We start from the raw sequence: 18,474 nt of genomic DNA on the forward strand, positions 1-18,474 counted from the left end.
TGAAACTAAAAACCTGTTTCCAGTTATTTATCTTTGTTTATGAGTATTGTGTAAAGAAACCTAACATAAGTAAATATAATAGATGTGTTACCACCCTTAGTGTGTTAGTTCAGTGTGGGGTTGCTACTGTGGCCATCACATACTCCTCCCTCCTTCAGAACTCTGCCAGGGATGTGTTGAACTGTGAAGCGGAAGGGTTGCATGGCAAGATACCATCGTGTGATGCGGCCATTGGTGTCTCTCATCCGCTGCATCCATTGGAGGGCTTTGTGATCAGTCTGCAGAGTGAATTCCCTCCCCAGGAGGTAGTACTTTAATGAGTCAAGGGCCCACTTGATCGCCAGGGCTTCTTATTCCACTGTAGAGTAGTGGACCTCCCTCGGGAACAACTTGCGGCTGTTGAAAGCCATGGGATGTTGGTCCACTGATAGACCCTGCAAAAGGACAGCTCCAATACCCCTCTCAGAGGCATCTGTTTGTAGAATAAAAGCTTATCAAAGTCAGGACTGTAAAGGACTGGGTCCTTACCCAGAGCATGCTGAATGTCCCTAAATGCTGCTTCCGCCTCTTCTGTCCACTGGACCTGGTTGGGGCACCTTGATCCAGTCCTATCTGTGAGTGGAGCAGCTCTGGCTGAAAAATTGATGGTTGATTGTCAGCCCTGCTGATTGGAGACAGATCAGAACCTCCTTCAGATGCTGGAAATGCTCCTCCAAAGTAGAACTGTAGATCACAATGTCATCAAGATAGGCACAGGCATAGTCATCACAACCCCTCAATACCTGATCCATAAGCCTTTGGAAGGTTGCAGGGGCCTCGTGAAGACCAAATGGCAGGACTAAAAACTGGAATAGCCCCCAAGGAGTCCGAAAGGCAGTCAGCTCCCTCGACTGCTTGGAAAGAGGCACTTGCCAGTAGCCCTTGCACAGGTCGATGGTGATCAGGTATTTTGCTTTTGCTCAAGCATATTATCAATACGTGGTGTTGGGTAGGAATCAAACTTTGACACAGAGTTCAGGTATCCGAAATCAATACAAAACTGTATTGTACCATCTTTTTTGGGGACCAAAACCACTGGGTTACACCAAGCACTTTTTGAGCGCTCAATGATCCCCAGAGGCAGTATCAGGTCCACTTCCTTTTTCAGGGACACCAGGAGGTGCTCTGGATTCCTGTAACTCATTCGTTTCACTGTAGCCTCATTTTTTAACATAATCCTATATTCAACCATATCTGTGTGACCTGGGTACTCTTGAAATATTTGAGAAATTGAGCGTAGCGTTAGTTCTGGCAGGCCACGACGTCAAGCTCTAACTGCATAGCTGTCATCGCCGGCGCAGATCAGCTGATGGCTCAGCTGACTCTGCGTGCCCGCTCCCTATTGGGAAATTGCATTAAGAGCGGGGTATTTAATCTGCTCTCGCCCGACCCTCCTTCCTGCTTCCTCTGCTGCTGGCACTTTCGCAAGCTCCCGCATGAAGAACATTTTGCTCGTTTTCGTATTTACCTTGTTGCTCCCGATGTCGTCGCCCCTCGTCCACGATGATGAAGACCCGTGGCAATCCGACGGCATCATGGTGGAGCCTCACCGAGTCTCTGAATCAGAGGAAGCCATCGACGAGGAGAGGGCTCCTTCTTCTCTCCGTCGAAGCTCTCGCCTAGCAGGAAAGGGTACCGGCCAAATCGCACCATCAATCGATGACTGGCCGATTCCTAAACTGTTGGAGTTCCTGTTTTGTAATGATGTTTCTGCTCCGGTCGGAGCGTCTCACCGGGAACTGTTTGCGCTGTTCCTGAACTGCGCTGGGTTTCCACCTGTAGTTCAGCGTCCTGTCTCCGCTCCTACTGTCTCCGCTCCTTCTGTCTCCGTTCCTTCTGCCGCCGCTCCTCCTGTCTCTGCTCCTCGGAAAGCGCAGTCAAAGCGCAAACACTGGTCCCAGAACTCAGTAGTCGCTCCGACTCCAGCCGCTGCCCCGCCGGCCAAAAGAGCCAGAGCCCCGGCCACAGCAGTCGCCTCCTCAGCTCCGGCAAACGACGCCATCTTGGCAGCGCTGTCTTCTATTCAGTCTTCCCTTTCCAGCATGAATTCAAGGATCCAGACCTTAGAAGCCGCCGCCGTTCCATCCACCAGCTCTGCGTTCCAGGCCGCCGTGTTTACATCCCGGGAACCTGCTGCTGCTGCTGCCTCTTCCGCGACGCAGTTCAGTGACGTCACTCCGGCGCCCCTCGACGGCATCTCTATCCCGCGCAGGATTCTGGGTAGTGCAGTCCCAATCTCCACCGGTGTGCCATTCTACCCTCCTGCTGCTGCCATCTCCTTCAATCTGAGAAACCAGATCCTTGCAGGTAATGATGTCAATTTAGTGAAAATCCTGCTGTGCTCAGATTTTAGTGACAAGCGTGTGGTAGATTGTGGTGATGTGTCTGTGATGCTAAAGGATAGTGACCCTAGACTTTCAAAGACCTTGACTCTAGCAGAATTTACTGTTGCTTTTGGTGTGTTCAGAGATGTAATCTGTGAGGTCTATCCATCCCGTCGAGCAGAATTGGACACCTATCTGGCCATCATTGCAGATCTTGCCTTAACATACGGTGGAACTTTGTTCTATGAATATCATAAATCATTCTCTGCCAAGGCCGCCATGTTCATTCAGAGGTTTAACCAAAGACTGGACTGGTCTGTAGTCGACCTGGCTCTAATCAGCAGGCACTGCACTGGTCGCCAAGCTCTCTCCTGCTCCATTTGTGGCTCTTTCTCGCACTCTCCCAATATGTGTCCCAAATCCGTGGCTATAGTTCATCCGCCGGCAGTCCCGCAATCCGATGAGACTAAGCTATTGTGGGGACAGTCATCCAAAGTCTGTGTGCCCCCGACGAACCCGCCTTGTGAGGAAGGAAAAGAAAAAATAAAACCTTCAACCCCAGTCAACGTGGCTGAGCTGGGCAAGGCTCTAAAGAAGCATCCGAACCGCTGCTTTGTCAATTATTTGCTTACCGGACTGGTTCAAGGATTCATGGCTGGGTTATTGTGGTTGCCTAAATTGTCTTTTTCTTGTAGCAATCTGCAGTCTGCTTTAAAAGAGCCTGAAGTTGTCGACACTCTGCTGGAAAAAGAAGTCAGGAAGGGTTTTATGATCGGTCCTCTGGATAAATCCCCTTTCCCCGTATCTCGCATAAACCCCATAGGTGTGGCTACCCGGAAATATTCTGGTAAAAAGCGTCTCATTATAGATTTATCAGCTCCTCATCATGATGAAGTCCAAAGTATTAACAGTCTCATTCCACTCCCGCCGTTCTCTCTGTATTATGCCTCAATCGACGATGCCATTAAGCTCATCAAACAAGCAGGTAGAAGAGCATGGTTATCAAAGGCCGACATCACAGATGCGTTTAAAGTCATGCCTTTGCACCCTTCCCAATGGCATCTGTTCGGCGTGAAATGGAGAGAGAAATTGTATTTTGCAGTTAGGCTCACTTTTGGGTGTCGCAGCAGTCCAAAAATCTTTGACACATTGTCTGAAGCTCTCTGCTGGATTCTCTTAAACAATTGCAAGCTGCCTTTCGTGCTTCACCTGTTAGACGATTTTGCTCGTAGATTATCCTCATGCCAAGCCAGACCACGCAATCATCACTCTTAAAGATACTTTCAAAAACCTGGGAGTCCCCTTATCTGAGGAGAAAACTTCAGGTCCACTTCAAGCCATCGAATTTCTAGGTATCAAACTAGACAGTGTCCTCATGCAAGCTTCCCTGCCTCTCGAGAAATTAAACCGCATCAGAGAAATTATGAAGGAACAGGTTTCAAAGTCCATTTCAAAAAGAGATCTGCTCTCCCTCCTAGGTCATCTCAATTTCGCCATGCGCGTGATTCCTCAGGGCCGCTCATTCATATCCAGGCTTCTCGACCTCTCAAAATCAGTTGAAAAGCTTCATGTCACAGTAACTCTGGATGAAGGGTGCAGATCAGAGCTCCGGTTTTGGTCTTTGCTGCTCGAGAAATGGAATGGCATTTCATTTTTCTATAACGACAATACTGAATCATCTTTGGCCATTAGATTATTCACAGATGCAGCTCCTTCCGTGGGTTTTGGGGGGTTCTTTGATAATCAGTGGTTTGCTGATGTATGGCCAAAAGAATTGTCATCTCTGCCAGCTAGTGCTTCTTCCTCTGCGCTTATGGAAATATACCCAATTGTTATAGCTTGTCTTCTCTGGGGGAAATCCTGGTCCAGGAGGAAAATTATTTTCTTTTGTGACAATGAAGCAGCTGTCCACATTATCAACAAAGGGCGTTCCTCTATTCCATTTATTAACAGATTTGTAAGACGCCTTACTTGGGCATCCGTGCTGGGGAACTTCATCATCCGCGCAGCGCACATTCCAGGATTGGATAATAATATTGCTGATGCTCTGTCTCGATTTGAATTTCAGAAATTCCACAGACTGTGTCCGGAAGCTGCGCCCTCCAGCCTGCCTTGCCCCCCCTTCCACCATGCGGTGCTAGATTAGACAGCACCTTGCAAAAATACATGCTGTCAGCTGCTGGCTATATGCGTTCTGGTTTAGCGAAGTCTACATTAAAATTGTATGACTCTGCATGGTCCTATTTCACAGCATTTTGTTTCTCTTTCTCTGTTGCAATTCTTCCTATAAGTATTCCCATTGTATGTGCTTTTCTGGTTCACTGCTTTGAGTCCCGCAAAATGCAGCCGTCCTCCATCAAAGGCCTCCTCGCAGGTGTCCAGTTTCACCTGCGTTGCCTGGACCCGTCCTCCAACAGCTTACTAGAAAATCCATCCATTAAGCTTCTGCTAAACGGCTTTAAAAGAGAGAAACCTCAAGGCAATGACATCCGTCTCCCTTTTACTCCTCCACTTCTGCACAAGTTAATCACTCACTTAAGGAACGGGTGCTTTGGTCCATATACAGACTCACTGTTAGAAACTGTTTTCCTCATAGCTTTTTATGGGTTCTTAAGGTGCGGAGAATTCACTACACGCTCACGATCTTTTGATCCTTCACAAGACCTCACCATAGGCGATGTATCAGTTCACAGTCACTACTTTTGTATCCTCTTAAAACATTCTAAAACTGACAGAGATAGAAGGGGAACATCAGTCATCATTTCTCAAACTAACTCTGATTTCTGTCCATTGTCTTCCATGGTCCGCTATCTGAAAAGCCGTGCCCAAGCCAGCCCTCAGGAGCCGCTGTTCGTCACGGAGAGAGGGGAGCCCCTGTCACGAGCCTGGTTCGCCTCTCGCCTCCGCCTCCTTTGCCAACTCTGCGGTCTCCCTCCGGAACGCTACACGCCTCATTCGTTCCGCATAGGAGCAGCTACGACAGCAGCAATGGTCGCTCCTGTGGCCACCCTGAAAGCTATGGGCAGGTGGTCTTCTTCTGCTTTCAATCGTTACGTGCGTCCTGGCAATAAAGCCATCCTAGATGCTCAAAAAGCCATGAGCCTCTCACTGTAATTCTTGATATAATAAATATTCATTCATAGGCATGATTGGTTACGTCTATATTATTATATTATTATTATATTGTTATTACTATATTATTGTATTATCATCGTTATTATTAAGAGGCAGCGTGTGGCTTATTCCCTATTAAATTGTATACAAATTATTTCCATCCTAGATAGCTTCCTGGCATCTCTTGTAGCAGAGGTTCCAGGATTTGCCGGTATGGTCGTTTTGGGGGTTTTCTTTTGCTGCTGCGCTCCCTGCTTATGCCGTTCATGATGGCTCGTGAAGGGCAGGAAGGTGCTCTTCCTGCCTCAGGCTTTCCACGCAAGCGTGTGGAAGAGCAGGGGGCCCCAGAACAGTATCATACCGCCAAATAAAACTGTGCAAGTAAATAAAGATTATTTTGACAAAAGTGGTCCTGACTGAAATTGAGCGTAGCGTTAGTTCTGGCAGGCCACGACGTCAAGCTCTAACTGCATAGCTGTCATCGCCGGCGCAGATCAGCTGATGGCTCAGCTGACTCTGCGTGCCCGCTCCCTATTGGGAAATTGCATTAAGAGCGGGGTATTTAATCTGCTCTCACCCGACCCTCCTTCCTGCTTCCTCTGCTGCTGGCACTTTCGCAACCCACCTCCACCCCAGCTCCTCCTGTATTCATGTTGGTTGCTCTGCTCTGTCTGGGTTTTCTTTTGCTGCTGCGCTCCCTGCTTATGCCGTTCATGATGGCTCGTGAAGGGCAGGAAGGTGCTCTTCCTGCCTCAGGCTTTCCAGGCAAGCGCGTGGAAGAGCAGGGGGCCCCAGAACAGTATCATACCGCCAAATAAAACTGTGCAAGTAAATAAAGATTATTTTGACAAAAGTGGTCCTGACTGAATTACCTAAAGCGTTCACCTGAGTTTGTTGATCAGCTGACAGATGTCTTAGATCAAGTTCAGTTGGGGATGTTGAGGGAAGGTATTGATCATCTATGGCCTCTTTCTCCTCCACAGCTCTGATCATTAAAACCTCTGCCTCCTTCTCAGGTCTTTCAGCCCACTCCTTGAGGAGGTTCACATGCAGCACCCTGCTGCAACTTGGTCCCCCTGGTGTGGCAACTTGGTAGGTGGTTGGTCCAAGTTGTTTCTCCACTTCAAATGGCTCTTGCCACTTAGCAAGGAGCTTGCTGTCACTGGTGGGCAGCACGACTAGGACCTTCTGACCTGGTATAAAGGTCCTCTGCCATGCTGACCTATCATACCAAGTTTTCTGGTAATTCTGGGCCTCCGCCATGTGCTGCTGGGCCAGCTCAGTCATCTTTTGTAGCCTCTCTCTCATCTAAACAACATAGGAGATGATATTAGCAGCTTCCTCCCTCCCCTGGTTCCCCTCCCAGGCTTCCCCCAGTAAGGTCAGAGGTCCCCTCACCTCATGACCATACAACAGTTTGAATGGGGAAAACCCAGTTGAGGCCTGAGGCACCTCCCGGTATGCAAAAAGGAGGTAGGGTAGCCATTGATCCCAGTCGGAACCAGTGTCATTGACAAACTTACGGAGCATTTGCTTCAGAGTCTGATTGAACCGCTCCATCAGGCCATCTGTCTGTGGATGGTAAGGGGTTGTTCGCACACTCTTGATGCCAAGCAGTTGATAAACCTGTTTTAGAATTGTAAACATAAAGTTAGTACCCTGGTCAGTAAGAATCTCATGGGGGAAACCAACTCTGGAGAAGTACTGCACCAAGGAGAATGCCACAGTCTTTGCTTTGACAAATTTTAGGGGAAACACTTCTGGATATTTATTAGCATAGTCTGTGATCACCAACATATAGCTGTTTCCAGCCTTGCTCTTCTCAACCGGGCCAACTATGTCCATACCAAGATGCTCAAAGGGAGTATTAACAATGGGGAGAGGCTGGAGCGGGGCTCTAAAGGGTCCTCTACCTGAGGTCTTCTGGCATTGAGGGCACATCCTACAAAACTGGGAAGTATCTGCCCGCAAACCAGGCCAGTGGAAGGGTCGTCTAATGCAAGCCAGGGTCTTGTGTTTCCCTAGGTGGCCAGCCCAGGGAACAGAGTGGCCCAAGACAAGCACTGTTGTCTGGTCCATGTTGATGGTAGAGAATACCCTTCTGTAAGAAATACTTCTCTCTGGAACTGTCCTCCAACTCACTCTCCACCTCTCTCTCCTGTTGGGCCTTCATCAGATATTGCAAACAAAGGAGAGGCCTGTAAGGAAACACAGAAACCTTACCACGAGGCACTCCTAAACCAGCATAAGTTTTTAAGAACAAAGGAACTGGGCCAACGCCCAAAGGTCTGGCAAACTGTACTTCGAGGTACAGTCCGTCCCCAAACTTTAATCCGCTCCCCATTGGGCCAAAGTTGCCACAGGCCATAAGACTCCGGCCAGATGGCCCTGACGTCACTCAGGGCATAGAGGTCAGGGAGCCCCGCTGCCCGTCGCATTGCCAAGGCAACGCGATGCTGTGAAGAAGCTCCGGTTTTATTCAGCAGTTGCCATAAGGGTGTAAATTTGGAGAGACGTTTCAATTTGTTTGACCTAGGCTACAGTTGTTAACTCGCTGGACGAAACAGACTGTTTCATTTTCTTTTTGTTAGAATATTCTTTATTTTTTTTTTTTTTCCGGATCCATAGAGGAATGCTATACAACCCAGCCGTTCCTCACCGCCTGCAGAAAGAAGAACATTTATCTTCAGAAGGAGACGGAACCGACGAGGGCTGGTACTTCATTTGATCGATCCCGCTGTTTGCTTCCACTAACGGGAGAACAGCCTGCCATCATTTGCTGCCAGGACGCTGCAGCTGATCCCGCAATCGCATCTACAACGAGTTGGAGTTTCGAGTCAGACGGGACGCATGCTGGTCGCAACGAGCGACCCAAATAAGAGGCTTTTGTTTGGGCAGAGACAGATATTATAGCGTGTGCTTACATTTTGTTGTGAAGGGACCGCCGAGTCCTACCTATGTTATAACTGTGCTGATTATATCTGTTATTACGCTCTCTAGGAGCTTATTTCATGCTGATCCACTCGGTGGATAGCTGTGTAATCTTCTTGCCGTGTGATCACTGTACGTCATACTTTCTGTCTGATCAGTGGACGATAAGCGAACCCTGGTCCACTTGCCGACCTCCGATTTAGGGAGAAACGACTGTGTGTATTTCACGGCTGTTGTGTTATTTGTCGTTGTCTGATAAGCGCCGTCTTATCTTCTTTCCCTTTTACTAACCTCCACACACACACACACACACACACATCCATATATACATATTCAAGTTGCCGTGATCTTATGAGCGACGTGTTGGAAACTTACGGTTAATAACCTCGCTATAGCACAAGATACATGTGTCTCATAATATATTATATTTCCATTCATAACTTTAGAGGCGGACACCTCTTGGTAGCACGGCTACCTTTCTTGGAACAGTGTTACTTTCCCTCTAAATTCATCTTGTGTGCAATCAAAGGGCATATGAGGCCAATGGTGGTGTAACCATCGCCATTGTTTCAAATCTCGCGCGCTCGTTAGAGTGACTACCTTTGGTTGACGTATTCAGTCCGCCATTTTTGAATTCAAGGTACATGATTCAGCAAAATCAATATCATCCCCTTTGAATTCGTGTCCACGCGTGGTTTCCCCAAATCACGTTCCGGTCATTTTTGTAGTCTTACGAACGTGACTTCTCCAAATCACGTTACGGCCATTTTGGTAGTCTTACGAACGTGACTCCTCCAAATCACGTTCCGGCCATTTTGGTAGTCTTACAAATGTGACTTCCCTACGTCACGTCCACTAATTTGTAGTCCAACGTCCAGTTCGGCCATTTTTGTATTCTTTTCAAAGGACTCACTGTCGGCCATTTTCACACACACACACACACACACACACACACACACACACACACACACACACACACACACAGGTCCACTTCCATTCCTATATCTGTGCTGGCTTATGTTGCTTTTTAGATGTGCTAGTTGTTAGCAACTCACTGCATGAAAAGTGGGATTTTCTTCCCCGTAAACGCCCGGAAATCTCCCTAATGTTTGGCAGTTAACGACAATTTACAGCCTGTGAACATCGCGTTCGTCTGTGCCACATATTGTCGGAAACGAACCATGATGTATGTGGAGCTCACGGAGGTGCGAACGGCTCTAATTAGCATATAAATAGCAGCGAAACCACGCCTGGCCAGAGACTGTGTGGTCTGGCTTGAGTTTCCTCACTCACTATTGGATGAAACCACTACTTTTAAACACGAAAAATCGCTCGTGATTGGTTGGCAGATCTGTCACTATTGGTCACCCTGGGTCATTATAAATGTAAACCCCCTTCCCTATATATATATATATATATATATGTATATATATATATATATATGTATATATATATATATATATATATATATATATATATATATATACATATATATATATATATTTATTTATATTTATTTATTCATTCATTCATATGATATGCTATGGGCTACACTATTATTACCATCAAGGACATGAATGAATTTATTGAGGAAAGGAAAATTTGCCAGGAACGTGCTTTTCAAAGACAGAGCTTTATTGGCAGAAACACAAACACACAACTATGTACAATTCTGCCCACACAACAAACAGGAAGCTCAAGAGAAGGCCAAAATCCTACAGCACCGTGAAGTGTCTAGATAGATGGGTACAAGTGTCCAGTAGCATACAAAATACAAGACATACAATACAAATTAACAGTAAACAGTGCAAATGGAAGTAGGCATTCTGTCTAATTTGGTCCATTTTGCAGACGTCTGTGGTGCGTTGCCCTGTACTTGGGAATTGCCTCCAATCGCGACTGCAGCGAGGCACAGAGCTCGGTGAGCTCCTGGCTACGTGAGAACGGAGGTCGCACAATCCATCCAGACACCCCGCCAATAATGCCGTCTTCCTCATCAGACATTAGGTCTATGGTGGCGCACTTCCAAAGCTCCACTTCATCACCAGCAAGCACACTCTGTCTCGCTTCCAGCAGCTGTAAAAACAATCAATAAAGACAGTCAGTACTGTGAGATGCACTGCGTATGGACACAATGCACCTGAAAAATAGTCACATTGACCAAAAACGGAGCTAATCTAATAAGTCTTACCCTCTTTCTTCTCGATCGACTCTGAGCTGAACTCTTCACAGCTTCCGCCTGGGAGGCGAGATCTGGCTGTCTGTACCTGAAGCTCCTGCGTACTGTCTCATAGTACGTCTTACAGGCAGCTGGAAAACAATTAAATGAGAGTGGTATTAATAAAAAAATGTAAGTCACAGTAAAATTAAACAAGGAAGGAACAGGAACAAGATAAAGTAAAAAGTTAAAGTAAAAGTTACTTACACACAATGGCGTCACTATCAGCGTCATGAAAATCTGGACTTGCAGACATAGCTCCGAGCAAATACGAGGTCACTGCCTCGTTATGAGGTGAGGTTAGTCTGTAAAAAACAAAATGAATGGTTAAGACCGGTATCTATTAACGTATCTGTTTTCTTATACAGCAGAATGAAAGCATATTCTTTAAATCTTGCCCTTGCTCCGGTTCGTAGTGCCTACAATTTGTCTCCGAGTTGTGAAGACGGCGTACTGCTTCCTGTAAATTACAAGACCAAAAACATACACTTTTATAAAACAACTTACACTGGTTCTGCTCACTTGTTCTTTTACAAGGCTACTAGGCTACTTTTAGCTAAGCTAGCAGTCACCGAACATATTCTTACTGCAATCTTGGGATTGTGCACCCGTCTTCTCTTCTTAGAGTTACTCTCTTCCACACACTTCTTCGACTCCAAAGCAGCCAACCTATCCTCTATGGACAGCAACCTGGAGTTTACTGCGGTGAACTGCTCATTCAAGCTGACGAGCTGACGAGAACTGCTCATTCAAGCTGACGAGACAGCCCACTGATAGCATTCAGCAGTTTCTTCTCGCCGGTCTGCGGACTGGCTGAAAGGGCTTGGTCGCGTCCATGCAGAGGAGTTGAAGGGAAGTTGAAGGCGAGACGCCGTCCAGCCATTGTAGTTCACGAAACAGCAAAGCAGTTAAAACACAGGAAATGGAGGAAAAGGTCTGAGTACAGGAACATGTTTGTTTATATGCTCGTCTTGCAAGTACTGCTGTACGAGTCATGCCCATGACCTCGCACGTGATTGGACTAGGTGCCCATGACCTCGCACGTGATTGGACGAGGGTTCCTCGTCCAATCAAGTGCGAGGTCATTGCTATATGGAAGAACTTGCGAGACAAGCTCGCATATGTTTATGATATAAATACTGTGCCTATGAAGCTCTGTGATATGACACGGTGTGCCGTCAGTTGAAAGATGGAAGTCCCAAGACTGAAGAAAAGACCTCAGCGCCTCTGTGAACATTGCAACACTGAGCTCTGTCATACACAGTATTTTGACCACAGAAAGCGCTATTTCAAAAATGGAGTTTGGGAGAAAAAATCCAAAAGTGCTAAGTCAGATAACGTACAGAGCCTGCTGCTATCCAGTCATGACCCAACCGGCGGGAGTTATGTACCGCCGATGTGTAAAGACCTCGAAGATAACTTGACTTGGAGAGATTGATGAAAGTGAAATGCACTCCGAGGACCCAGAAAAAGAAGTGATGGAAGAATCTGAAGAAATGCACCCAGCGACTGACAGTTCAGACAACGGTGAGCACCACAATTGACCTGTTACACCTGTACAGCTGTGGGCTACAGATATTCTCCCCTTTAAATTGTATAGTTAAAATGTAGTTGCTTTTCACTGTTGTGGTTATTGTAATAATAATTAATAATTCAATATGAATATCGCATTATAATGCACTGTAAAAAGGGACTCATTGGATCAAATTAAAAAATCTGCGTCAACTGGTCACATGTAATTTTTTTAGTTACTCTCAAATTAAAAAAAAACTGTCTGAACAAAGTAAATAATGTAGTATTATCAACTTCAAAATATAATTTGAACCAAGGAAAGTTTTCAAATACAAGGAAATCATAATTTCAATTTGTAATATGCAGTTTATGCTTTGCATTAACTTATATTATCAACCTGGCTTGAGCCAAAATCTTATATAACTTCAAAGTAATATATTATATGAATACAATGCATTTTTCCACTTTGCGAAAAACTAATGAAACTGCATCTCGTCTGGTCACAAGTAATCAAATGACTTAACGCCAACATAAATTAAGAAGAGACAAATTTCCAAATTCACATTTCTTTTATTACTGGCAGTCTTAACAGTACAACTGCATATAAATGAAATAAAAAAATATATATAAAATTAAATAATTTTACATCCTCAACTCCAGTTGGCACAAGAAACCGTTCCAAAATGGTGAGGTAGGCCATATATAAAAATAAAAGTAGGCGATATATAAAACATTGTATGAAAAAATATATATATATAAAGTGGCAGTGCATTTAGCACAGAATCACACACACACACACCTCCACTAATCGACTATGACAGCAACAGCCTCAATAAAACAAGTGCCATTTGAACTGAAACATCTTTGTTCCACAAAGAAACGAACAAAATCACTGAATGACTGTCAATAAACGTTGGCCTTGTTATCAATGGAGATACTCAACAACTTGTTCTCCATTGCATCGGCTTGTGCAACAGCAACAAGCAATGTGATTAATACCAAGGCTCAGACTAGTTACAAGTTTTCAGTCCTGCAGCTTAGCAGAGAGGTTCTGAATCCTTCTTGACATTTGCCTACAATATCCATGATGATTTTTTGAAAGGTCTCAAAAGTATATTTGAGTTCCAATGGGTAACTCAGGTTGACTGCATAAGTCAGGCCAAATAGCATGGCACAAGCCGATGCAATGGAGACCAAGTTGTTGAGTACCTCAACACCATCAATAACAAGGCCAATGTCCTTTGGAGGGGCGAGATCGTCACCATCGCGGAGGACAAAGATGGCCATGGTGGCATTTTCAAGTTCTGCCTCTGCTTCTTCCTTTTGGACAACCTAAAATCAGATAATTCCCCATGGAGGGGAGAGGGGGATTACTCATTCAGTAAATGATTATACTTGTTTACACTCATAATAAAAATGAAATCAAGTCCGCTACAGCCAGTATTTCTTTGCTCCCACTGAAAAAAAAAATTATTTTACCCTCCTGTTGCCCTGGTTCTCCTCCCCTCTACTCGCCCTCTCCAATGCCTACTCTCCTGTCACAAAACACCCTGATCTCAGAGCAGTCACTTACCAGGTACTCTTTGATCAGATGCCCTACATCTTCACCCAGGTAGATCACAAGTGACTTCAGGATGCACTCTCTTCTTATGTTCAAGTCCACACCCTGTAGCAACAAAGCCATATCAAGCTTTCAACTCACTAGAGAGAACTGAACTGATAAAAGAGGAGCTCAAATGCAATACATCTGCATGTCATCTGCATTTCATACCTGATCCAAAGGCTTAAGGGCGTCCCTGATTTTCTCCCCGACGGCTCCACCTTTCTTCCTCATGACCCGAAGAAGCTGACTGCTCTGCCTATCCAAACCAGCAAAGAATCGTGCTTGTAGTGGTACTGTTGTGATCCGCAGAAATTCAGCATTGATCTGAAATACACAGATTAGACAACACATTTCATGTTAAGGGATATGATTGGCAAAAATGAAAAAGATCAGGAAAATAGTGTTTGTCTGACTTGACTCTGGAATAGAGTTTTAACAGATTTTGACAGTGAGCCTACCTCATCTTCTTGAAACATCGCTGGCCACCGCTCCTGGAGTTCTTCTACCCTGGGCTGTTTTTCCACAATTTCTTGTCGACGGAGGGCAAATGTCTTGGCCATTTTTTCATGGATGATCTTCCCGTTGTTCCGTTTCTTCACCTCCTTCAAAAGTACCTGTCGCTCCATCTCAAGATTATCTGCCGTCTCGCCAACTGGATAGGACGGCACATGGTTGGCCTCACCACGTTTAGGTCGCTTGACATTTTTTGCTGGATGGGCATCAGCTGTAGCTTTGGTCTTTCGAGAATTGACTGCTAGCTCAGGGCATCCAAGTCCCTTCAGGTGGGTACGAAGGTTTCCCATCTTGGTTTTAAGTCTCTGTGTCCACCCATAGCAGCCATTCCAAGATCCTGGCTCTGCCAAGCAGGGATGCTTCTTGATCAGTGCCTCTGAAACCTCACAAAAGTCTACGTTTTTTGGGTAAGCTTTATAGTTATAGATCTGATCAGACAACTTTTCCAGAATGTCTGACTTCATCCTCGGACCGGCTGTCAATCTTGTTCCATTTGCCTTAAAGGCAGCATTTCCTCTCTCTAATTGGACTTCAGTGTCGTATGAAAAGCTTGGAATGGGAAACTCCTTTGGCCATTGCTCTGCTCTTGAAGAATGACCAGAGGAGGGTAAAGAGAGGATTAACGTGTCATCAGTATCACCGGAAATGGAAGCCGCATCATCACTACAGAGGCTAACACTGACAGCTGTCTGTGCAGGAGGGGCATCATCATCAGGCAAAGGGATTACTTTGATGGTACACAGATCCTCAAGTTCAGCAGTAGATGTTAAATTAACAAATATATCACCAAAGTCTTTGTCCTGGTACTGGATCCTGAAGTTTCCCCTTAATCCACAAGCTCCCCTCACATCATCAATAAGCTGGTCCATGGAGTCTGGAATCCCATTTGGCAGCAACAATTTCCTTTTGTCATCTTCACTGAGAAAAATCAGCAGCTTTGCAGCCCTCTTCCCAGCCATGCTCAAGAGTCTGAAAGACAGGGAGAGAGAGAGAATAAGATTAATTCATGTCAAGCTGGCTTTGGTTGTTAACAGTGCACACATCATTTCAGCAGTTTTCATGGAGCTACGAATGAAATTTTCCCCCTCCTCCTTCTGAGGTCACTGCCCCCCCCCAAAACATTCCTTACCTCCCCTCTACCTACCTCCCCCCTCCTGTGCCTTCTTCCCCCTTCCCTCCACCCATCTCCCTCCTCCACTCACCTTCTGCCCCTCCACTTTCACCCCCCCCACCTCCTTTCCCACTTTCCTCTCCTTCTCTAGTCTGGGCCCGCCCATTCCGTGACATCACCCGCTACCGCGGCCTCCACACGGTCTGGCAAAGCATGCTATCTACAGTTTTCTGATTTCCCGAAAAAACGGGAACTCCATTCTGTGTTTTTGGGAGCCAATCAACATTGTGAGACGGGTTAACAAAGTTTGAACCATGCGCTCTGAGAAACAAATTTGTTACTATGCTTGGCCAGACCCAATACAGAGTATTGGAATGTCGTGACAACCAGACAACTCCTTCTCCTCCCTCCTCACCCCCCCTCCCCTGGAGGAGAAAGAGTGTCATAATGCACAGAAATTAAATGAACGGTTCAGACAGTAATATCCACAGTATAATCATACACATTTTAAAACATAAGCCATAATGTCACCTTAAACGTGGATATATCTTTTTGGAACCACCAGACGCCTCCCCTGAATCGTGTAGTCAGCCAGTGGGTATGGGTCATTAAGACTGTGGTGTTCCAGAAGAAGAATTTCTCTAGCCGACGTGGTCAGTATAAAAGCTCTGTAATGTTCTGTGTACCACGCATCAAGCTGTCTGACAACAAAAAGTGGCTTCTCTTGGAGAATGATCATCTGAATGATCTCACAAAACTCTGGCAGGCCTGCAAGCTCCCCATGTGAAATGATCATGCCCTTCCTGTAATTATAGGCTTCATAAGTCACATTTTCCGCCATGCACAGAACATCCAGGTTTGGGTGCTTCTCCTTCACAGCATGTGATATTTCCTCACACAGAACATCAATGGGAATGGAAGAAACATTTCCAACTTTCAGAGTTGATGTCGGTAAGCTACACAGGTGCAGCTTATGGGCCATGTGAAACTGATGCCGCTGTGACAATGATAGTAGCACATTTTTGAAGCAGTTTGTGTGACGGACAACTCTTTTAAAGAAGCCGTGTTTAGATTCAAAGCGCATCGTCCATAGCTCAACCAGGGGACCAAACTGCTCAATAAGCTGGGGGTAACGCTCCAGGTAGTGGTGCTTGGGCAAAATTCTTTGGTCAGGGAAAACTTCTTGAAACCTCAGTCTGTGTTCAGATATTTTACTATCCAAATAAGCTACAGATTCTTTGGTGTGAAAAGGTGCAACTACAAGGTCCACAATATCCTTCAAATCAGTAAGGACCTGCCAGGCAGGTTCATTGGCAGGGACCTTGTCTCCAATCAACAGGGGTAGAAATCTCACTAGGCCTCAATTCTCATGTGCATTCCCCCCGATCCTTTTCTTTGTTGAAAATGCAAGAGGCACAGGATGGGGACGATTATTTTTATCACTCCACTTGAAGGGAAATGTTTGGATTGCTTCATTCAGGTTGTTCAATGTGAAATATTTTTTACCTATAAAGACAGCCAAACACAATGCTACTTCAACAGGGATAATACCTTCAAAGAGGTCATGTGCTATGTCAGGGGGAAAACCTGTAGTCACATGAAAGTATGATAGTCTCTTCGATAACACACAATCCCCTTTCACACCAAAATGAGGCACTTCCTCTTCTCTCACAGCCTCAAGATGAGCAGCATGAACCCCCTTGGTTCTCAGACAAAATGCTCCTGAATTAACTTCTATTGTCTGAAATTCTTCATTCTGTGCTGTACAGAATCTACACACATATGTCCCTGAGAAATTCTCCACGAATCCTGCGATGCTATGTGCACCAAGGTTGTCAGCAACAATGCACTGAACAGTGCCCTTTATAGTCTTTCCCAGCTTAGAGACAAAAACTCCATGTTGCTCCAACGTGACAAGATCATCTACCAGAGGCTCAAGCACTTTTTCATACCCATACTGCTTAACATCATTACTATTTATCAAAGCAGCTAAATGTATGGACGACAGGGATGAGTGACACCCTGGAGGTAAATTACCTAAAATCCAATAAACACCCAAGATCTTGTGTATTTTCTTGGATGTGCCAAGGGGGTTACAAATTTCAAATTCATCAGCATACAATATTAATGAAATTGCTGTTTCATTTGAGAGCAATTCGTTCTGCTGAAAGTTGAGTGAATCAAAAAAACATGCATATTTCAGTCCATGACCCCCCCTATGACGAAATTTCAAATTAATAGCTTTATCTAGTATTGACTGGCAACTAAGAATCTGCTGCAATGCCTTGAGTATTGGGACATACTGGAATGACCTTTTACTCGTTCGGTCTAGCACATACTCCACCGGTTCTACAACACTGAAATTATTTTTGTAGTATACCTTTCTTTTCCAAGATGTAGAGAGAGGACCTGTATCTCCAACTGCGGTTTGAATGGGACTTGACTCACACAGGACAGAGGCTAGCTCCTGTACCACTGCAATGTCAACTTGGCAGTTATATTCCTGCAGTAGCTGGGTTATGGTGTCATAGGTGACAGGGACTGAAACTACTCTTATCAAATAGTACAGCTCCTGCAAAAGATAATCAATGGCCACACTAGGGACCAGGAAAACATGCTCTAGTTTCAATAGCACTGAAGCAATTTTGTGTTCTATAGCACTGGACAAGTCTTCAGTATCTTGTCTGTCAAAGGCAGAACTAGCTACTTCATCCTCTGAAAGATCCTCATGTAAATCATCGGCATTAATGTCGTCAGAGGAATGGTGGATTGGCTGTACGCCCACAACAATTTCAGTTTTTAAATCGCTTACAGAGGCTAACCTGTGATTTCTGTACCGATGAGTCTTGAATGAACCATAAACATTTGTTTTGTACGAGCAACTTTGAAAAATGCAATTTAAAGTCTCGTGATTTTTCAAATGTTGCCCTAAGTGCTGCAAATACTCGTTGAGAGTTGAATTTTGCTTGTATTCACACAAAAGGCATCTCAAAGTTGTCTGCTTGTCCTTTTGTGGATTCAGTCTAGGGTGGCTTCTTGACATGGCTCTTAAGGGAATTCCAGGTGGTAAAGGAACAAGGGCAGCTTGAATATGGGCAAGGATAGCCAC

General features: G+C 45.3%; 1 protein-coding gene across 1 annotated transcript; it reads left to right on the top strand.

The window, feature by feature from the left end:
• The first annotated feature begins 1,523 nt into the window (after window positions 1–1,523).
• Window positions 1,524–5,499, top strand: LOC140994976 (uncharacterized). Its single transcript, XM_073464846.1, has 2 exons — window positions 1,524–2,346; window positions 5,183–5,499. The coding sequence occupies exons 1-2, from the start codon at window positions 1,575–1,577 to the stop codon at window positions 5,329–5,331; spliced, it is 921 nt and encodes a 306-aa protein (XP_073320947.1). The 5' UTR covers window positions 1,524–1,574; the 3' UTR covers window positions 5,332–5,499.
• The last annotated feature ends 12,975 nt before the right edge of the window (window positions 5,500–18,474 follow it).

The sequence above is a fragment of the Pagrus major genome, chromosome 4, assembly GCF_040436345.1.
Source record: "Pagrus major chromosome 4, Pma_NU_1.0".
NCBI lineage: Eukaryota > Metazoa > Chordata > Actinopteri > Spariformes > Sparidae > Pagrus > Pagrus major.